At 45.5% G+C, this 22,381-nt stretch overlaps 4 protein-coding genes across 5 annotated transcripts in view, besides 2 other annotated features; 1 reads left to right on the plus strand and 3 right to left on the minus strand.

Annotated features, from left to right (window-relative positions):
• The window catches only part of Epac (Exchange protein directly activated by cAMP), a 39,227-nt gene extending 28,441 nt beyond the window's left edge, over nucleotides 1-10,786 (minus strand). Inside the window, exons 1-4 of one of the 2 annotated variants that reach the window (NM_001103732.2) lie at nucleotides 10,615-10,786; nucleotides 8,751-9,257; nucleotides 4,324-4,466; nucleotides 4,161-4,255 (exon numbers count right to left, since the gene is read on the minus strand). In NM_001103732.2, coding sequence (NP_001097202.2) covers nucleotides 4,161-4,255; nucleotides 4,324-4,466; nucleotides 8,751-8,785 — 273 coding nt within the window. In that variant the 5' untranslated portion in view covers nucleotides 8,786-9,257; nucleotides 10,615-10,786. Of the gene's footprint in view, nucleotides 1-306; nucleotides 869-4,160; nucleotides 4,256-4,323; nucleotides 4,467-8,750; nucleotides 9,258-10,614 lie in introns of those variants that run through there. The other variant, NM_165490.2, reaches the window with a different exon arrangement.
• A 652-nt stretch (nucleotides 10,787-11,438) lies between these two features.
• Nucleotides 11,439-11,565: a mobile genetic element.
• Nucleotides 11,566-18,854: 7,289 nt separating this feature from the next.
• Nucleotides 18,855-18,909: a mobile genetic element.
• A 561-nt stretch (nucleotides 18,910-19,470) lies between these two features.
• SdhB (Succinate dehydrogenase, subunit B (iron-sulfur)) lies at nucleotides 19,471-21,017 on the plus strand. The gene is made up of 3 exons (NM_057753.5): nucleotides 19,471-19,662; nucleotides 19,935-20,371; nucleotides 20,428-21,017. Exons 1-3 carry the CDS (start codon nucleotides 19,600-19,602, stop codon nucleotides 20,819-20,821), a joined length of 894 nt encoding a protein of 297 aa, NP_477101.1. The 5' UTR covers nucleotides 19,471-19,599; the 3' UTR covers nucleotides 20,822-21,017.
• On the minus strand, nucleotides 20,889-21,611 carry CG15237 (uncharacterized protein). The gene is made up of 3 exons (NM_136394.4): nucleotides 21,415-21,611; nucleotides 21,269-21,356; nucleotides 20,889-21,201 (listed from the first exon to the last, which is right to left on the minus strand). The coding sequence occupies exons 1-3, from the start codon at nucleotides 21,541-21,543 to the stop codon at nucleotides 21,062-21,064; spliced, it is 357 nt and encodes a 118-aa protein (NP_610238.2). The 5' UTR covers nucleotides 21,544-21,611; the 3' UTR covers nucleotides 20,889-21,061.
• A 244-nt stretch (nucleotides 21,612-21,855) lies between these two features.
• On the minus strand, nucleotides 21,856-22,375 carry ubl (ubiquitin like). The gene is made up of 3 exons (NM_136395.4): nucleotides 22,244-22,375; nucleotides 22,046-22,184; nucleotides 21,856-21,980 (listed from the first exon to the last, which is right to left on the minus strand). The coding sequence occupies exons 1-3, from the start codon at nucleotides 22,280-22,282 to the stop codon at nucleotides 21,937-21,939; spliced, it is 222 nt and encodes a 73-aa protein (NP_610239.1). The 5' UTR covers nucleotides 22,283-22,375; the 3' UTR covers nucleotides 21,856-21,936.
• Between the last annotated feature and the right edge of the window lie 6 nt (nucleotides 22,376-22,381).

Here is a 22,381-nt window from a genome sequence, read left to right on the forward strand (position 1 = left end):
TATATGTATAAGATGGACGAAATGGAGCGAGAAGAGCTGTGTTGACAGTCGGAACTGATTTGGAGCCCAAGGAGCCATTACTCATCTTTCCGGAAGTTCTGTGTGTGCCCACTCACATCACTCAGCCCAGGTGAAGTGTTCTGTTCGTGGTGCTAATAATATACATATACCCATATAAGAAGAAGAACCCATTCTGGTTCACGTTTACCCAACTGGCTTTGCAAGCAGTTCTTTCCAGATAAGAAGGCGATAAGAACCCTATACGAGTACGAGTATATGAGGCCAATGCAAATAGCAGATACGCACCAGAGGAGAATTCGCTGCTCTTTCCGCTGCAACCTTCCAGCAGATTTAATGAATGAAATCAACTTGAATTAAATTCCTCCATATTGCGGCTTTGTTTCTGGCTTTATTTGTTTACACACACTGCAGCTGTTGAATCACCAGAGAGGCGAGAAATGTGTTTTCGGCTGCCTTGCTTTGTTTCGCTTGGAAGGTAATAAATTTTTAACACAATTGCATTGCATAAACAATTTCAAAACTGCACTCGAAATGGGCCTGTTTACACTCCGTTGTCGTGTCGATTACATTTTTGGCCAATAGCCAAGCACTCAGATTTAACTGGTTTATTTCGACTTGGCGAACGCCCGCGCGCGAATCTTTCAGCACAGCCCACGCACTTTCTGCAGCATGGTTAACTTGAAGATACTCGAATCGCACAGGGAAACAGATACGGATGGGCTCCAATGGAGGTGATATAGAGGCGTAAACAGAGGCAGAGATTCAAACCGAACCGAACCAAACCGAACTGAACCTCTGGGCCAGCGATCGAGTTGTGCGCCGCTGGAGAGCTCGGCACGTATTAATTTCTGCGGCAGCACTAAAGTATCCGAAAGATACGTTCCGCTGGTCGCGCACCAGCGCACATAGCCGCCACATATGTGGGCAACTTCGCTGCCGGCGTCGCCAACTTGTTTGACAGCGAGGTAAACACAACCGGAGCACAGATCTGCCTCGTCTTCGGCCCTTCTGGATGTTTATATTTACACGTCGGGTCGGATCGGATCGGGCGGGGGTGATCTCGATGGGTCAGATGCGCGACGGGTGTCGTTGATTTCAATGAAGAGCCACAATTTGTCGTCTCAAGTGGCTCGTTTATCTGCATCCGACGCGGTTTATTCTAAGTCTGAGATTCAGACATCCGACAGCTCCCGACAGTTTCCCCCAGCCCCTATCTGTTTGTTGGGCAAAATGATTGGATTCAACAGTAACATTAACATTAGCCCTAAGTTAGCTGGTTCTTGATGCCATCGTATGCAAATGGCTCCCATCGGAATTGGACAGAATTCGGAGTTTTTGGCTAATTAAAAGTTTCGTCGAACGGGGCCACAAATGAGGTCGAATGAGGCCAGTATCTGCGATTTGTATTTGCCCAAAGAGCGAATGCTTCCGCTTTGAGGTGTCTTGACGGAAATGGCTCTTACAAATCAAATCAAATGTTTTGTGGCTTGAGGCTTTTGTATCCCACAAAACGAGTAGAGTGTGTGTGCTCTATTTAAGCCGAGAGATTTCACTGCTCATCCAATTATTTGTGGAGATGCTTTCTCCGAGCGCGGGTCGCACAGATCAAACACCTACGAATTGAGTGAACTTGAATATCGATGCTGCTGGGTCACCAGGGTGGCCGTGGCCCGAAACTGGTCTGGAGGAAGCCCCGATCACCTGCACCTAATGATACATAATTACATGTGGGCAAAGTTTCAGTTTCCAAAGCATTTTCATTAGTTTGATGGCCTTTCTGCCAGGGAAGGCCTGCTCGGGCGTTCCGGCTGTAATTATATAATCATTTTAATTGGATCCGGCAATGTTTGCCGGCGCGGCGGCACCGTCGACACATAACAAAGATTAATCGTGCTTATGTCGGCGGGTCAGGAGACAAGAAGTCGAGCTAGACGAGCACAAGTACGAGTCATGTCTCAGTATCTTGCAGATACTTCGCTACATGCAAGGTCGCTTGAGTGGGTGGGGTTGGTATCCCGAATGCAGATTCCATTGCAATACAACATTAATTCAATTATAACGGCGCTCTGCAGGTGCGACGCCCCCGCATGACTTTGCCTTGGGCAGCTTCGGGGTTACTCTGCCAAGACATTTATGAATTAGTTGCAATTTGTATCTGCCTCAGCTGTTTTTGCTACCTAAGGCCGCCCGCTCGCATTTCATTAGTCCCAAATTGGCGTCATCACGTGATCGGAGGTGGTCAAGGGGAAATCCGTAGAACTCCAAGCGGAACTCGCACCAACTGACAGTGGCAGTCGGCGAAGTAACACATTCACACATAAATTTCCAGCACTCCGGTGTATCTTTCAGAAGCGGCACTTCTACTTTTGATGAGCACCTCTCGCAGCGCGCATCATTTCAAATTAATTGTGGGTCTATTGATAGGGCCCTTCTTTGTTTTGGGGAACTGACGCTGAGATATCTATGTGTTTATCCGGCTCTGGAAATTGGGCTGTGCGTGTCGCACGCCACATTCATTCACCGAAATTCATAACACTCGCCGGCGAACGAAGTGTCAAAAACAGTTTCATAGGCCCAAAACACCGTGCATTCGCTTGAATAATGTATTATGGTATAATTGCGGGGGTTGCCCACAGGCAAATCCATTCCGGCTTTTCCCAAAGCCAATCAGCCGGAAAAATTATACAAACGCAAATAAAAGGCAGCGGGAAATTCGGGTCAGCAAAGATGTTAACAGGAACGAATCGCTTTGATAAACCGGAGCGAAAGAAAATTTATTTTGTATACGGAATCGATTAAAGCCGGTTGCTGATAAATTTTCTTTTAGTTTTCACATTCATGTTTTCAATGGACGGGGCCCACTGAATATAAGCAAATCAATCGAAAGCTATAAAACCTTAATATTTACAAATATAGAAGATAGTACTTTTCCGAATGAATGTATGCCAAGGCAAAAAACGCATGAATATTTTGAATTGGGCGTAGACGAATTAACACAATGGACCATAATAATAATAAATTTCTTATAATCAGAATGAAAGTTAACTTTAGCACTTAAAAGTCGAAATACCTTTATAAATTTTACGCTTTAGAACTTGCCCGATATAAAATATAAGTTACGACTTGCAAGCATATAATCCTGATTTTATCAGAAATGTCGAAAGCGGATTTTAAGCTTCGATTGAGTTACGTATGAATAACAGAGGCATGATGAACGATGACGATTCAAGGGTCTTATCCTCATTATTAGATCACCTCCATTAGCCCTTTGCCGGCGATACTGAAAAGGATTGCAGGGCACTCTGCCCACACTTGGACCACTTGCCACCAGGACCGGCACTGCAATTCCCAGTGCCACATGCTCGACAGGCCACAGCCACCATATTAGTAAGCTGAGGTCAGGCATGCTGCCACTGTCATGCCCCACTTAACCATAAATACTCGAATTTCCATTGCAGCCACTCGTGCACGGAGCGCACCCGAGGAGGAGCTCCACATCGAGACCCAGACCCCACACACACACTGCTCGGCCCCAGTTCCCAATTCGGACCATTTCAATTAGCAGACACCTCTCTGGACAGAACCCACCAAATGAACTCGGCCGTGGCGAGGCACAGATGGATGTGGCGCCACCATATGTACGTACGTACTACGTAGTACAGTGTACACATGTACTCGTGCATTCAGAACACTGGGCTGGAAAAAAATGCTGGCCAATATCCTGGCGGAAATTAATGTTGCTGTGGCAAGCACAAAGCCAGAAGGAGGGCAACGGCGGAACGGAAAAAAATTGAATGCCACAAACCGATATGATTCGCTGCGGGAATGGGAAGGGGGCGGATACCCGGCCTTTCTCCGTTGTCAGCAGTTCCTTTTTCCTGCTGCTCACATCGACGGATGAGGAGGGGCTCAGACCGCAGCCAGGCACGCCCCCACTTGAGTCAAACCCAACCCCCAACCCAGGCCCAAATCCCCGGAATATTGAGCATGCACGGCGGATCGGATATGCAACACGGCGGGTACGCCGAGTAATCACTATCAATTATATTGCTCAGCACGCGCATTGTCTCGCACTCTGCGCACGGCGGAATAGTGTTCCAGGATGTCTCATCTCCTGACTGGTGTAAGTAAGGACTTACCTTGCCATCGGCATCGGCGTGGGCATGGTATCGCACCTCCAGCGATCCGCCGAGCACTGCATACCAGAAGCGTCCCTGCTCGCCGGCGCGAAAAACTGCGGGGAGGAGAAGTTTGAGTTAGCCACCTCTGTCGCATAGTTAATCCCCGCAATCCAGCACTCACGAGTCACCCCCTTCTCCAGGTCCTCATAGAATCCGCACATGGCCAACTGCTGGAGCGCAGATCCCGGGAGGCGACACAGCGGCTCCACGCGACGCAACCGGCACGAAATTAGCTCCACATCACGCAGGTTCCGGTCGCAAGGACTGAAAATCGTTTAAAAGTGGTTAGACGTTAATGTACTTTAAAATCACTTGCCGTGCTAGTATGGGTTTCAGATTAATATAAACATGCAGCTTATTAAATATTTCTATGTGCAATTTGAATTTTATAGAAGATAACACACTTGAGCCGCGCTACCGCAAAAAAAAAAAAAAACAATATCGCACTCATATATGATGACTTGTTTACATAAGTGGTGTATAATATTTGTTAAAGGTGGAAAGTTTGAACGAAGTTTTTTCCGTATAAACATCGAAATCACGGAAACTTTAAAGATCACGCTTCTCCCTAATCACTTCAATAACAAATGCAATCTGGAAAACAGTATATGGTTGCAGTATCAGCACTTCTCTCGCACTCCCTTTACAGGGTAAGAGGTATGGAATAGTCGAGACACTGAAATATTGTTTCTATAAAGTTCTTATTATATCTGACATTTGACCTTGTATCTGATAGTGGATTATCTCGTTCATAGCATTCTCTCTATATGTTATAAAAAATAAATAAGTACGCTTGTCATGCAGCTTTCATTTCGGCTACTGATTAAGTTTATTGTTAAATACTAACATTCTGCATTAAGGTTACCAGGAAGATTTACCTAGCTTATCACAACGAATAACAAATTATCAAAGAGGACAATTATAAAACAAAGCAAAATGCTCCTTTGAAATAACAAAAGTAAAAAATTAATACGTGTAAAGGACTCTGAGAAATGAGTCGTTTCTGAACTCAAAACAACCGAACAATAGACTGCAATAAGGAAAGAAGAAACCAAAAAAAAAAGAACACGAAGAATAACGAGTATTTTGCATTTATAATTTACTGACTCTATGAAAAGCACTTCACGTGGATTATTCTATTTTTGGATCTACTTTTGGAAGGCCATAAACTGAATAAAAATGAGGAGAAATGGCAAAGCAAAGTATTAGTTCAACAATGAACTCAAATTAAAAATTCCAGTGTCATTTGTGCTCGGTTTGTGCGCGCATTAAGTATGCAAATTATATTTTTTGCCTGTCTGTGTGCAAGTCAATTGAAAAATGAATAAATAAGTATAAGAGTTTCCGGGCAAGAATCTGCAGGAAACGGAAGTCCGCCCAGAATAATGAGAAGAAGGGCAGGGAAATGGCGAAGCAATGAGAGTGAAGCGTCAACTAATTGCATTTGAGAAAAAGTTAGCTGTCAGATCTAATAAGGAGTTCTCAAATTCAGGAAGTGCAAGTAAGTTAATTTTAAATAATAAAAATTAAATCACCTTGCTTTAAAAAAAAAATAAAGTTTTTCCCCCTAGGAAAACAATACAAATCGCGCTATAAATAATGTTTTTACATGTCTAACAGACAACAAATTGCGCCTTGCTGCCATGCGGCATGTTACCAAAAGTTTTAAACAATTTTCAGGCGAGCTCCCGCCCACCATAAATCCCCCAATGCCGCCCACACTGGAGACCCCACCCAACTTTCGCCTAATTAAAAATTCCATAAAACTCAGACGGAGCGGGTGCGTCCGCAGGAAGGGCTGACCTGGGCAGACAAAGGCAGCTTGCAGTCAGGAATAGATCCCAAGCTTGCCCCTGGCCGGGCATCATCTGCATCGAGGGCTACTTTTGCAGCGAGGCGTCTACTTTTTTGGCGCAGCCTGCGAACAACTTTCATCCGGCTCCTGAAGGTGAACTGTCTTGCCGGGCTCATGCATAATTCATTCGCCAGTAGAAGCGGCAATTTCGGGAACCGAGTGCCGAGAAGGGGGGCCACTAACCGTTTCTGGGTTTGTCGTTAACCAAACAGCCAGGTGGCTGTTGGTGGGCGAAAGGCGAAGGACGAAGGGAGTGATCCAAAGAGCCGGAAGCGCGTTGGGACACATCCTAGGCAGCCAGCTCGTTGTTTATTATAATGGTTTTTGCGGTTTTTAGGCACACGCCCGAAAGTTTAGTTTCGGAATTTTGTAATTGGCGTGCCGGCGATTCGTCAGCCTTAAAGCTGCGGGGAAGGGTGGCCTCCTCGCACACATTAAAGCTGCTTTGGCACACGTGGCGTATGATAAATGTGCGGCGGCACTTGTAAGTAAGACGATTGTTCCTCCGCCGGGAAGGGGAAGCCATCAATATCAATTGCTGTCTGCTGGCTTTGCCACTTCACGCCTTACGTTCTGCGATTACCTTGCCTCCTTCCAAGGATTCTCCGATGGCATGCACCGAGTGCTCCCTCGTCCTTTATCTCCAGGTGCGCTTAAGCCCAGATCGCTCTTGATAAGCCGAATTACCAGTCAGCATGACGTGCCCTTCTTGGCTGTGCCATTAATTCTGTCCAAATTAAATCGTTTATTTTGTCTTCGCTCCCTACTTTAGTACGAGGCCATTTGTATTAGGTCCATAAGAAGGAGCAGCCGAAGAGCTGTGAAAGAAATCTGGATCTGCATACTGCACCCTGGCATCCTGGCACCCTTGCGCTACTAGGCCCTTTCTCTTTGGGCGGGGCAAACAAAAGGCAGCGGTCTGCAAATGTTTGCCCAGGCACAAGGCAAACAGTTTGCTTTAAGCCCTTGCCACTTGACCTTTCTTTTTTCCCGCTGCCGCGCACAGTCACATGAGTGCCCGCTGACCCCTGACCCCTCATGCTTTAGTGCGAGTGCGGCAGAAGCGTTTAAGCGTTGACAGAGCGTGAAATTTGAAGAGATTGTCCTCTGATTGATGGTGTGTGTGCGCGGCGGTTAGGGGCGGGCCGGTATGAGGCGGAGGCACGCCCCATTCGGATAACACCAATGAAATATAAGGCCACTCTGCAATAATAGAGTGTGCCGCACAACTGAGCAGTCGGTGGGGACAGGCGGGGCTAATAATGGTAATGGTAATGGTGGCACTCGTCCAGCGATGCCCCAGCTGAAATCCAACAAATTGCATCAAGTGGTTGCTGGGAAGAATGTGTGCTCGATTCCCGGCCATTTACGGTTGGGCAAATCGATTTAGACACTTTGAAAAACAATTTTGATCTCTGGTCAATGTTTGATTAGCTCGAATCAAGTTCAACTTAAGCTTAAGTACTGCGCACACACTAAAATAAATTTGGTTATTCCGTAATTGTATATAAATATTTTACACGCTAAATGCTGACTATTCTGTTGATTGATGCAATAGTAAATGCTTTAGAATGCTGACTATTCTGTTGACTGTTGCAATAGTAAATGCTTTAGAAATAGCATGTCATCAGGAGAGATACTCCATCTCACATATGAGCTTTTTCATTAATTTAGATAAGGGTAATGTTATTATGTTGGCTGTGAAAAGATAAATACTGTGGTGTCCAGATAAAATGAAACCGCTCTCTTAAATGGAAAGTATAAAGTCTGACATCAACTAAAAAAAAAAAACAATAGTCCCGTGCCTCTGTTTTATTCCACTAAAATAATGTTTGCACAAGACTAAACTCCATCCAATTGCAAAGCACATATTTACGTAAAAAATGTATGTGCATTAAAACCTCTGAAATGCGGAGCTTTCAGCAGAAATATATATATTTTCAATTAAATTATAGTATTTTTATACTTTTACAGCGGTTTAATTATTATTTTTGCACGACAGAAAACACTTTTCAGGCATAGCTCATGAAATGAATGGTAAATTACTTTAATGCTTTATCATAATATAAATTGTATTTTAAGAGTAGTATCATTAAATGGGTTGGTTTATTTATAGCGAACTACAATTACATTTATTTTGCATTTCAATTCACAAGAAAGATATGAATGTCATGATTAAAGTCCTGTTTTTATTTTCCTTTGTTCGGTGTCCAAATCAGGAATGATGAAATAATTGCTGTGCAGAAGGCGGCTCATTGAGTTACGGAGAATTGATATCGAGATTTAATAAAGCGGATAATTCGTGGCAGGCCGTGTCCACAAAGTGGATGGATTGGCCATTTGCCAGCCATCAAGGATGGAGGAGGATGGGGCACCCCGATGTTGGTTCTTGACAAATGAATGTCGAGCATGACGGCAACATTTTAAAATGTTTCGCTTCTCGTTCTCGTTTTGTTTGTACTCCACGTCGAGCTTTTCATTCAACTTACACGTACGTCGATGTGTGAGTACGTGTCTGCTCCGGGAAAACAGAGGAAAGAAACTTGTGCACTCAGCTGGGAAATGCCTTAAATTTAAGAGAAAGCATTCCGTTTCAGCTAAGGAAACTTTTGGAGCTAAAAACTTAGAATTTAAAGAAAAGTTCCCCAAAATCGCTGCTCATTAATTGTGCAGCTCATTAAAAAATCACTTACCGTTTGTCCATTGCAGTTATCCATTCCATCGCCATGTTGAATTTTTATTTAAATCTCCCTCGCTCGATTAGTTTCGCCGTTTGACACAAGTTATGATACAAGTTATGAACAGCACATTCCACAAACACCAAACCAAATAGTTGCCCCAACTTTGAGCAGAGCACATAAATCGAGGCGGAGCGGCTCCAAAGTGGTGCAAATTAATTGCCCGTTGCGGCCCAGGAAAGCGAAATCAAAATACCGAGTAATGGCGGCGCTCGCACCCAGTTTGCAGTCACCTCAATCCGCGATGTGGCCGTCAATCTGCGATTCCCTTTGAATACGACATGCCAGGTGGCTCGGCCCAGCGAGGCACTCGAAATCCGCTTTTGGGAGCGTTGGAGCGAGCTCCTTTCGAGTTGGAGCCAGGGGTAAGTGGACGTAGCTCGTTGATTAGGCGAAAGTTTGGAAATGGATTTCAGTTTGAGCTCCCGTTTGGCTGGCGACGAGGATTTCGATACCGAGCAGCTGCAAAGTTAAATTGGGCGAATGTGAGTCTAAATTCACTATACAGCAGTCGTAAGTGTAAGCTAGCCTTGGGATGTCGGACTCTAATATAATTTATATAAAATGCCAGCAGCAGATGTAAAAGTTTCCCTCTTTCCGATTTTTTCAGCCACATAACTAATGTGAATTGCTATTGTTGGACTTGCCAAAAAGGGTTTTCCCAACTGCTGATAGCTGCCCAGAAGGCCCCACTGCGTCAGTGTGTGTGTGCTTGTGTGTGCTTGTGGGTATCTGTGTCGCCAACAAAAGCAAATGTTATGAATAAGCTTTGATGCCTGCTCGGCCGGCGAGGGGGTGTTGTGGTGCAGGAGAGCGGTGAGGGCGGAGCACCAACAAACTGTTGGCGCACAAATCTAACAATAGATTTCCAGATAACAATAGATTACTCCACACACACGGCGTATACTTAATGCGCTGTCAATGGGCATTCTAATTTCCCAGTATGCCCAAATCCAGATCGTATGGCATGCGAAGGCACGATCTAACCGCGAATTCGTTACCGAACTCCATGTTTACCCATGCGCTGCACTATCTGTATCTGTACCGCAAACGAATGCGTATTTTGTTCTGCGTCAATGGGAAAAAACATAATTTATACCACCCCATCAGAAGTGCAGTGGCTTTCGTCAGCGAAATGGAACTGCAGGCGGAACAAGTGTTCGAGTGACGGCTCAAAAGGAAAGACATCGCGAAGGACCATCAGCTCGCATATGAATAATTAAGTATTCGCCATCGTGGCCAGCCCGCGAAGGCGCCCGAATGTATGCCACGTTTTCTGACGTGTCGTTCGCTCGCTGGCTGGCTCCACGTACATAAATGGCGACAAAAGTCCCGGGGGCGATAAGACTGATATTGGCGATATTCCGAGTGGACGACTCGATAAGCGGCCACTTTCGAACGAGTTGTCCATCCTGCCAGCAAATGCAATTAGTGTCCGGAGTGGCGGTTAGGGAATTGAATTGAACAAGCTTTGAAATCGCCCTGGAAACAGATGTTCCATGTAATTTCCACTTTAGGGTTTCAAACTTTGTTTTAATTAAGCAACCGAGTGAAAGCAAAACTTTGAACCACAATAGATGTGATTTAACTGCCCACTGCAGCCGTTGCCAAACGGAAAACTTAGCCATTTAGCTTGGTCATGTGGCGAAGAAACATCATGAATCGAATACTCACGCATCCTCTGAACGGAGAAAAGGATCAGAAGATGCAAGAGTAACAGAGATCCCGCAGCAGAATTCGATATTTTAAAGTCCTTCTTGTTGGCAAACACTTTTTGGCACGGAAAATGAACTTTTAGTTTCGAACCCACGCGACATACCGAAATCCAGCGAATACCTGAAATCGAACCGACTTCAAACGAATATTTAAATGAACCACTTGCTAACGGCTTTCAAGCACTTGGTATATACAGTTCTTGGGCAAACATTTCAGTTCTCGACCTCCGCTGAAGCGCTATCGCGTCCGATTCATTTGGTAGTCGCGTCGCAACTGCTCGGCCGCCTTCCATTTTCCGACTTCCGAGCGGCGCTCTTCACCACGCTCCTGTCCTGCGCCTCGCAGGTGGGTTTCCCGGCGGAGATTGGGGGTCGTGGTGGGTTGTTGGAAGTTACTCATTGCCGATGACTGCAGTGTTGACGGCTGCGGTGCGGTACTTTTGGCCTTGTTCCGCCTTCCCGCCGTCCCTTTCCGTCACTCACATATTTTGGCGCGTTTTTTAGCAACAAGTTTGACAAATCTTCGGCACAGTGGGCTTACATCCAAATCGGTGTGGTCAAAATCCAAATAAAATTTGGCACACGAAAAAACGTAATTTCAAAGTAGTTCTAATTAAATACAGTTTCTTTGCTTATAGTGTTTGAAATTATACTACTTTTGTTATAATATTTATTATAATTTGAATCCCATTATTTTGTGATATGAATGGATTTCTACTATTCTTTTACGATTTTAAACTTAATATTAATTTAATTTAAATATTATTCTTATTCATTTACTGCCTACACTTATATACGATAATCAGCAAAGAGATACAATTTGTATAAAGATGGCTATAATGATATAGCATTTAACATATAAATTTATGTTCTTGTTTGATTTATTTGTTTTACTTACTTGCTTATTGCTTATTAGTATAGATTGTCTTAAGTCCTCACATGATTAGTGAGAGGTTTGGTTTTATCTTTTATATGTTAATTGCGCTGTTATGTTACTGTTACTGCATTGTATGGATTCATCGCTTCTAAATAAATAAATATAAAAAAAAAAAAAATATAGATTGTGTATTGGGCTTTAAAGATGAAAAGTTAATCGAATCTGATATGTTGTATTACGAATAATATTGCTTGCCTAGTCTACTTGAAATAACAATTTGTTTTGACTCTATTCACTCGAATGTTTAGCAACATTTGCTGCTCGCTCTCCTATTCTACGTGCTCCACAACAAACTGTTGAGCGTTATTTTGGTGAGTCGTCGCAGTTGACCAGCTCTTCAACAGGCACTTGTCCGTCCGCTCGGCCGTCGGGCGAACAGCGGACAACCCCGCACCGCGCCCCGGGCGGAACTGCCTCACACCCTCGCCTGAAAGTGCACATAAAATGGAATCGCAATGCGAAACAATCAACATGTCAATTAAATAATGCACACCAGCAGCGGACACGAAACAACGGACAGAATTTACGGAGCGAGTGCGTGAACACCCGGACTTTTGGTCACTTGGACACTTGGACATTCACTGACGGCTTGTCACATTCAGCTAATGAATCAACGGCGATTCAGTCGTGTTCGCTCCTGAAAAGGTGCGAAAATGCAAAGCTTTCCTTTTGTTTTCCACCTTTCCCAGAGCCGCTGTTGTTGTGGTCGCCACCACAATATTTACGGCACTCTCGAGTGCCTTTATTTCCGCATGAATCATTCCCAGTTTCGGTTCCAGCTCCACAGGCTGCCCCAGCGCATATAAATTCTTGGCTTTTTCCCCCAGCTGTTAATGCACAGAAAGAAAAATAGTTAAGGTGGATCGTAGTCTGGTATTCCTAGATAGGTATTTCATTATACACAAACGGGTGTAGCATAGGATAAGTGCAAAGATGAATTACTTCTACTAATATAATTAGACATAATTAACAATAACGGTATAGCACTAAATAGAACTGACGTAATAAAAGTGGAAGACTACTTTCCCTGTGTTGCAGGGTTTTTTTTTTTTTTTGGTTTTTCATGGGGTCTGCCTGTCGCATTTTTTATGAGCCTCCCCCATGTTGACAGGACCACCATAGACATTTTTTCGGGCTTGCCAATGCGGAATGAAATTCCAAGAATTTAACGGCCGCTTTGCCTGCTGAATATGTCATCACATGGCGTTGAATCCTGCTCCACCAGACACAACACAACGACCCGGCGGTAATTATGATAAATGCGATCTTAATAAACTCGGCTGGTGGGCACGGCTGGCTTTGAAGGCCTTCATGGCCAAGTGCGGGCTCATCATGGCCGGTCCTAATGCATTTTCTTTTCATCATCAACGCATGTGGCACCTGGTCTAATGGCGCTTCCTGCCACCCTGCCTGTGGCCCATTAGCAGAAAATGCTGTTGTACATTGATCGACTCGTCGTCAGCTAGTCGTTGTTGTCGAAGTCCTTGTCCAGGACTTTGGCTCACCATCCTCAGCCAGTCGCTTCAAAAGTCAGTCACTGGTGCCGTCGGAACGTGTTTACGACCTGATTGCACTTACCCACCCACCTGCTGATGTCATTATTATCGCATGTGTGGCACACTGGCTCTTTAGTTGCATTAATGGTTATTCAATCAGCGTTTAACGCAAATTGCCTATTAAAGCTGCCCTGTGTTCCTGGGCTCCCTTCATGCAAATGTTTGCGTATTATGGCCATGTAATTTGATTAGCTGATAAATGAGGTAACGCCAGCGCACGTGCAATCAGGAACGCCAGCGCCACTGCCTTCATGTTTTGACTGGCTAATAAGGCACTCGCATATTCCGCAGGTTCCTGATAGATTCACCCCACATTCCCTAACCACCATGGCGGTGCACCAGTCGACCAACGTGTAGCACACATTTGGGCGCAACTCAAGCTGTTCAGTGCGAATATTGATGTTTGCCTGTCGGGGATTTTCATGTAAACGCATTGATTAATGTTCTTGAGAATCAGATGATTGGACATCCACTGCACTTATTTGATATATATATATACATATTTATATATATATATATATATTGTGTTCTTAGCTAATTAATTCGGTGCTGATAGGCAGGGTATCGATCTGTACTTTTATATTGTTAAGCCCTTAAAGACGCTCAAGCAATAACCAATCACTGATTCCAGCTTGTCAGCAGAATTTAGCTGAATAACTTAGTTTCCACAGAAAACCCCATACAAATACTGAATTAGTGGCGAGGAGATTTCCTGTCAATACCCTCCGCCATCCGGCAAATACGCGCAAATCAAAAGTTAATAGACGCGATGGAGTCTCTGTCATTTGCATTCAACCAAAAACTTGATTATCCGCGCGATTTACGGAGCGCAATTTTGGGCGGAAGGGCGGACTGGGGTATGGAGCGGGCAGACTGTGTGCTTAATGAGCTCAGTGAAATGTGTGCTTAAAATTAACTTTCAGCCAACAAACCCGTCCCTGCCAATTGTCCCCGTCGCCATCGTTCTCCTAGTCAGTCGCTTTGGCAGCTGTTGCTCAGCCAGAAGTGGTTCATGGCTCATAATTACGCATTCAATTCGACAGGCAGCTAGCTCCAAAGGATCCAGCTGGAGCTGCCCAAATCGGAGAAGGGTGGCCGGTCGCCCGAAACTGCTTTAATAATTAAGTCTCTTGAACATCAAGACATCGTGTCGGACAACAAAAGTGCCGGGGCAAACACAAGGGGAAGCAGGAGGTCCTTGGAGTGGAGCAAGCACTTCGCCGTGTGTCCGTCCACTTGGCCATGTCATCTGCCAACCAACATCCTGGGACTGCGACTGCAGCCCGCTTGGTGCGAGTAAAAACTAATTTCTCGCCTTGCTGAGCATAATTTTATGCAATTGTTTTCTGATTAAATTCCACACTGAAAGTGCCCCGGTCTGCACCCGCATGTTGCATGATGCGTGCCACTTGGCCGACTGGCATTTTCATGTGGGACAGCTTTTCGGCCGAGTTTCCGGGTGGCGGAAGCACTGGAGTTCGATTTGGACATAACTTTGCTAGCGCCTCCATCTTGCTGCACTTAAGGTTTTTATTATTTGCTGTCAGACGGCACCACGTGGCGGATACTTGATGTGCAAGTGGAACGTTAATCGCCCCATAATTGGATTAATCAACGGCCGGCAGCGGAACGCCATTAATAGGCCAAAGCCCCAGCAAACCTCACACCCGTGTGCTGGAGCCACCTTGGAGTGGCAGGTTCAATGGCGTTCGGCTTTGAGCCCTAATGGGTTCTTCGACTGGGGAAAGCGTCCCGTATCGGGTGCATTGAACGGCGCACCATCTGCCACTTCCATCGGCATTGGCCAGCACATAGCACAGAAAAAACGGAATTGGAAAACCGAAACCAATTTACATTTTGTTTACCTTTTGGCCAGCACACCTCGACGTCCATCGTATTTGCCTTCGAAAGAGATGCGCCAGTAACTGGGCAGTTCCACCTAGTATATAGGATCTATAGATCTGTTTTTTAAGCATTTCCGATTTCATTAAATTTCCATTAAAGCAAGCTAAACATATAGTTTTACCTCGGAATGGATATATAGAACCGTTCTCAACTTATTTCCGATTTTACTAAACTTTACTAAAGCAAGCTGAACCTTATGTCACAAGATTTTCATACTCCTCCCTTATAATTTTTGATGGAGCTGCGCTCGAATGGGGTGCATTGGCTCCATTCTATTCTTATCATTAGATCAAATAAATGTAATTTAAGATTTCCCATAAAGATATCCCTTCAGCGCCAACAGATCCCACCTCCTTTAAAGCTACCTGTGCAAATATTTTCCCTTACCAGACTCACCACCTCTGGTTTTTTGTGCCTTCTCCGACTTTGAATGGCTGGAATTTATCGCTTAACTCCGCACAGCAGCTGAATGGTGTGGCATGGGGCTTGGGGATGCCATGGGGATGGGATAGAAAAGGCGTTGAAACTGAGTGTGTAAGTTTTAATTTTATTTTCTCACTTCATTTGGAGGGTTTGCCTTGGCTCCGCTTTGCTGGCGACTACAACACTTTACATACATTTGCATAAGCACTCCGGCAGTTTAAGCAAGCTGTCCGGGAAGTTAATAAACAGGATTCGCCTTTTGCTCAGTTGCTTGTGGATGGCCAATCCGGGAGGAGCTGCCGCATTAACGCCATCTAGCAGGGAGTTAAGTTTTCTGGCTTCTTCTGGGCTCCTTTGCGACTGGAATCTGATTGCGGATCGCGTCCAGGTGTGACGCCGGTGCTGTCAGACGCCTGATTATTTGTGGCTTATTGCGCTAATGCGAAGCTTATCGCATGAAAATCGCATTAACATCATTTGCAAGACGCCACAACGTCCTTGGCCCTCCCAGCTACCGCCCACCTCCTAGGCTGTTTGATTAGCCAGTTCCCGGGCCCATAAACAAATACCGTGCAAATATCGCATTCGGCGTGGGCTGGCCGTTTTGTTTGCCTAGTTAATCAAGGCAGCCCGGCGGCCATTAGGCGCACAAATATTGCCCAGAATTCCGAGTTGTTTGTCCATCGCAAATACGCAGCATCGAGGCGTCCAAGGCTATTATCTTTGACCCAGTTTCGACTCACTTGCTCACAAACGCAGGTAAATAAGTTTGAATTATTAACGATCACTCGGAGATGCTCATCAAGGACGAAAACAACGCAACATATCACAAAATAATTAGTTGTGCCAACCCAGATATAAGGTTTATCGTCGATAATCCCGGCTTAGAAAGTTGATGGCTCCTTTCCAATGGATAATGAATACCTAACAGTAGCTGGCAGCACGGAATACAAACACTTTTGATAGGAAACACTTGTTAATGGAAAGAGACTTCATGTTTTAATACGCATACAACTTAACACACTTCGCCCTACGCCATCATCGCTATCTGTAATATGACCTCTTAAGTTGATTCATTTTATTCGCACACATCCTTGTGTCGATTCCCAGAACATTTGGCTGGCCCCACCTTCGGTATTGGACCGCCCCAACTTGATTTTGTGAATCTTCTTCTGCGGACGACGGCTCAGTTTATGTCGTAGCCCTGGAACAACAGTGTCGGCGGCAGCAGGAGGAGCTACGTGCCGCCATCGGAGATATCGTCCTGTGCGTGCCTGAAGGACCAGAAAAAGGAGCTGCGACAATGGGGCTACCCTCTCGAACTGGCGCGTTTGATGCGCTTTTGATAATTTGGCCGAGACGCCTGAGCCGCGTGACATCTTTGTTGCCGTCGACGGCAGTGTCGCCATCAGGTTGATAAATAGTTTTACCGGCAACTCGACTTTCCCGGCTGTTTTGCTGCACCTTTCTCGCATTACAACAGCCCCGGAGTTGGTTTAAATTAAAAAGCGTCCATCAAGCATTTCCCCAGCGAAAATGCAGCCGGACTGCGTTGGACTGCCGAAGGCGACAGGACTTTGTATATCCTCGTTTTTATTTCGCAGGCAGGTGCTTCAATTCTCAGGCTCTGCCTGCCTCACCGACGCTGAAGCTTTAAAATATTCCGCATTCAGGAAAAGAAGAGCGGTAACACAAGCTCAAATTATATCAAACGAAAAGATTTTACACTCACTGGAGGTCCATAAAGTTGAAAAACCTCTCTTTACTGTCTTTCAATTTTAATTGAATCAAATTAATTATATAATTCGGGAACTATTGAGCAAATTAAATTGATGTATCGTTTTCTAATCAGGTTATCCATAGCCATAGACATTTAATATCGCTTGTTATCGTATTTTTGCCCAATTGTGGCCAATACGAGGTAATTTTCATTGATTTCCGGCTATTTTAAGGGCGTTTTGGGTGTCAAGTGTCGTTACGAGCGCCCTCCGATGTTTTTTTTGGCGGGGATTTGTCCATAAATAATTCATTGGAACATGTAACAGAAGTGCGTCAAGTGGTTCCCCCTCCCCGCTCCAACGCACACGCATTGGATTACATGGGACGTGGACGCGTCTGCCGCACTTCGCCGGAGTGGATGTCTATTTTTTATGGCACCCCGGGGAAATGACGTACTATGAATGCCGGTTTAATACACAAAACTTTGACAATATTGTCGCACAGTTAGCGCGGATACACACACCAACCATGATACTCATACCACCCCATACCACACCATGCCATATCACATCCACGGCAGGCAATACAGACTTGTAGCCAGACAAATGTGCGAATAAATGGGCTATTTTTGTGCGGCCTGCGTCTATTGTTAGCGAAGTTATTCAATCGCTGTTGCACACACGAACTCGGACAACGCCACGAATGGCAAACAAATGGTTGGTGTATCAACAAATCGATCATTTTTCCGCACTTGAGCTGAAATCATTGAGTGACTGCAAGTTCGGCCAGGGCCCCAAAATAAAGATTTAAAGCAAACAAATGCGGTGTGTATCTGCCGGGTTTGCGTCACTCCGAAAATGGCACACGCAAATAAAGTTAACGTTAAAGTTAAAGAGCGGAAAACGAGCTGAGGATGTGGAACTTTATCAAGTATACGCCCATTTGGCCCATAAGCCATTCGCTTGTGGGCTGAGCCATTGCTGGCCCCATTGATTCCGGCCATCTTTCTCGTCTCGTCTCGTCTCGTCTCGCAAAAGTAGGCAACAGTTGGGAAGCAAGCTTGATTAATTATCCAACTTTCCCCAGACATTTGCATTTGCATTAGTAGATCTTAAATGGAAATCAAAACAGGCCATTGAATGCACAGAGAGGAATTATCTTATGGCTGTTTGCTATCAATAATTCGAACACGCTAGGTGTTACTTTGAAACATACTTGTGCCATTTCGAACTTCAGTGTGTTTTCTCTCAGTGTTCCAGAGAGATGTATCCAAGGACTCTTTTATGACCTCACTTTCGCCGCTTTGTGCTCGGTCGAGTACACAAATGAAATCCTTCTTTTCACTTCCCTCGAACGGTTTTATTTAAGTTTCGCGCTCATTGTTTTTATTTGCTTTTAATAGGCGGACAAGAAGTTGTGGCCGGAATCCAGCCTTCGGTGGCAACTTTAGTGGCTGCCAGTGTTTGCTCTAACATTGAAAAAGTTTTTTCCACCGCTTTCTTCGCAGGCATCGGCTCATAAAACGAACTGCAGACCCACTTGCCTTTCACTTCACCTGGGCTTTCCATTTCTAGGTGCGAATGACAAAGGGGCGAGGCTGGGCGGTGCGGAAGAGCCCGCAAACTTTTCCCAACAACAAAAGGTCACTGAACAATTGACAAAGGCGGCGTGCTGCTGTCTCAGGACTTGCCAAACGCCATTTAAAAAGTTTTGCATAATAGTTGGCCCACGATCTCGCGAAGTACCCGCCAGGGCAGAATTTCTCCAATGCCAGAACAATATAGCCATTAAAATCATAAAAAAAAAACAAAGACAATGTTATAGTCGAGTTCACCGGCTATCAGATACCCGTTACTCAGTGATATTTTTCGGCATATGTATAGAAATCGCAAAGATAATTAGTGAAGTAGGTAAAATCTACCTGTTTAACTTTTAAGCATTAGCAATAACTCAACGTTCGTGCGGAGCACGGCTAGATATCCTTCCTAAGGAGACGATTCCTTCTACCTGTATACTTTTTAGAGAATCTAGTACCCTATGAAAACCCTCTTACCGTTATAGTATGTTCTAACATCAACTTTACTGACTGGCCATTATTTCACTGAAATCATTCGATTATTTTTAAGTCTTAGTACCTTATGTTGGGAATATAATCATATTGTGGTTAAGTTGATTTTTATACAAAGTGATTAGGCACGATTAAGCCAACTCCAACAATGTTTATTGTTTTAACTTACTTTCGGAAGAAGCTGTAGCATAATAATAATAATTAATTGTTATAATAATTTGTTAGTTTTATCAAACAAGTGTTTTCCTAGTTTAAATAGAAATTAAATTCAAAGGTGCAAATACGTTACAGGCTGTGTGACCAGTGCGCGCATGGTATATTTTAGTGCGTTCCCCAACACTCGAAGCCGCCACGGCCACACTGCACCCTCAGTTTCGTGCAACTTTTTGTACGCAAATAAGAAAAACATTAAATTTGCTCTCAGCAAATCGATAATTGCAAACGCAGTGCCGTTTCAATTGCAGCACAAACCGCAACGAAAATGTTGGCGACCGAGGCGAGACAGATCCTGAGCCGCGTGGGATCCCTGGTGGCCAGGAACCAGGTGAGTGGAGTGCGCGGTGGCCCAGGGCTCTTCTGGCCAAGATTTCAGGGGCGTGGTGGGGCGGGGGCGCAGGCGGCTTTTGTGTAGTGCAATTATATAAGGTGGAAGTGGGGAAGTAGGGGGTCCGGGATAGAAACGCCACAGATAAGCACGCGAAATGCACTCCGTAATTGGGGGAACTGCCAACTGGCAGAGGCTGTTATGTAAACCTTTTTTTCAGCGGCACCTGAATTGGATAAAATGGGTAATGGCGTGATTCTCCGAACTTGCAGATGCGCGCCATCAGCAATGGCACCGCCCAGCTGGAGCAGCAGGCGCAGCCCAAGGAGGCCCAGGAGCCGCAGATCAAGAAGTTCGAGATCTACCGCTGGAACCCGGACAACGCCGGCGAGAAGCCGTACATGCAGACCTACGAGGTGGACCTGCGCGAGTGCGGCCCCATGGTGCTGGACGCGCTGATCAAGATCAAGAACGAGATGGACCCCACGCTCACCTTTAGGCGCTCCTGTCGCGAGGGCATCTGCGGCTCCTGCGCCATGAACATCGGCGGCACCAACACGCTGGCCTGCATCAGCAAGATCGACATCAACACCTCCAAGTCGCTGAAGGTGTACCCGCTGCCCCATATGTACGTGGTGCGCGACCTGGTCCCGGACATGAACAACTTCTACGAGCAGTACCGCAACATCCAGCCCTGGCTGCAGCGCAAGTGAGTGGGAGCAATCCCTACGAGCTGGAACGTTACTAATACCACGCCCTTTGCAGGAACGAAGCGGGCGAGAAGAAGGGCAAGGCCCAGTACCTGCAGTCCGTCGAGGATCGCTCCAAGTTGGACGGCCTGTACGAGTGCATCCTGTGCGCCTGCTGCTCCACCTCGTGCCCCTCGTACTGGTGGAACGCCGAGAAGTACCTGGGCCCCGCCGTGCTGATGCAGGCCTACCGCTGGATCATCGACTCGCGTGACGAGAACTCCGCCGAGCGTCTGAACAAGTTGAAGGACCCCTTCAGCGTCTACCGGTGCCACACGATCATGAACTGCACGCGCACCTGCCCCAAGGGGCTCAATCCCGGCCGTGCCATCGCCGAGATCAAGAAGCTGCTCTCGGGCCTGGCCTCCAAGCCGGCTCCGAAGCTGGAGACGGCGGCGCTGCACAAGTAGGGCCCAAGTCCTCTACTCCCAGTTCGTCCCCTGCTGTCCTTAACCAGTGAGCTAAGCCTCCGAAAATGTGTATTGGAGACTCCTCCAGCCAACATGCTTACTATGTTATAATTTATTTAAGCCTAAAGTATCCGACACTTGTTATTACAGTTTGTAAAGGGAACAAGACGCGAAAATAAATAATTGTGTATCCACCAGCCGGGCGACATTGTGATGGGCAATCAGGGCACTCCCATTCATTTAGGGGGCTGTGGGTGAGGTCTCGTCGTTCATCTGAATGTCGTCGGCGGAGTAAAAGTCCTGGGTTACCGGGATGACGCGGTCGTTGGTCTCGTCATCCTCCTCATCGTGACTGTCCGTGTCCTCGCTGTCGTCGTTGGCTGCACAAGGGCAATTGGACGTAAAAACGATAATGGTAATCCGAATGCAGTGTCCTGCCGTACTCACCATCCTCGTCGTCGGTCTCAATTCCGGGTATGGTGAGCATTTTGCCCAGCGGCTGCAGATCTGTGCCGGCCGTCTTAAGGGACTCTCGCTGTACGGTTTAAGTTTATAACAATTTATACAGAAAGCGGTGTCTGGAGAGAACTCACCCAGTTGCTCCTTTCATCCTCATAACGCCGCGTCTGCGATTCTTCGTTTACGGAGGCAGGAGCCATGTCCAACCAGTAGCGATTGGCCACGGAGACTTTGAGCGTGGGAAAGAATGGAATCATTGACATTTTCGACGGAATCTTGAATGCGCTGTTTTCAATATTTGTTGTTCTTTCTCTGGAAGCCTTTGATGCGATCTGGCAACGCCGCAACATACGCTGTAAATAATACCAATTTTACAGGGGCGTAGTCGTAGGGGCGCATTAAACGCAAATTACAATATTAATTGTAATTGTAATTCATCAATCTAACTATGTATTTTGTTATTGTCAAGGGAAGTCCGATAACCAAGGGCTTAATACAGCTTACTCAAAAATATATATCTTCACTATTACAAATTGACCTTAAGAATCAGAACATAACCAAAACGAATAATATATATTATTCAAAATCTTTTTATTTATTAAAGAAGCTATAAAAATTGGACAAACTAGACACAGGAACGGTATTCCCTTGCAGTTTTATTGGTAGTAAAGTTCCAGATTCATGCCATCGTGAATTTCATCTAAGAAAGCGAAAAAGAAATGCGGGTAAAGCAAGGCGTTACAAGGACACTAAACAAGGGCTTACAGTCAGATAGGCGAATCGGGTCCTTGAAGATTGTGTACCACTTCTTCAGGACAATCTTCTCGTGCTTTGTGCCCGTTTGTGCCGCGATTAGTTTCTTGAGGTCCCCAATCGTGTCGTCCGGGTTGCACTTGACGCGCACCTGTGGGTTAATCGTTGGTTAACGATGCTTGCAGTTGCCTTGGGTACTTAGCTGCTTACCTTCTTGCCAAGACGATCGTTACACGTTATTTCTATCATATTTTATGGCTTTGCTAGACAAATCACAACAATAAATTCTTGATTTGTTGTGGTATTATTGCTTAGGGTTGTCAAATACCCTTTACCGAATACCGAGTG

The sequence above is a fragment of the Drosophila melanogaster genome, chromosome 2R, assembly GCF_000001215.4.
Source record: "Drosophila melanogaster chromosome 2R".
In the NCBI taxonomy this organism is placed as follows: domain Eukaryota; kingdom Metazoa; phylum Arthropoda; class Insecta; order Diptera; family Drosophilidae; genus Drosophila; species Drosophila melanogaster.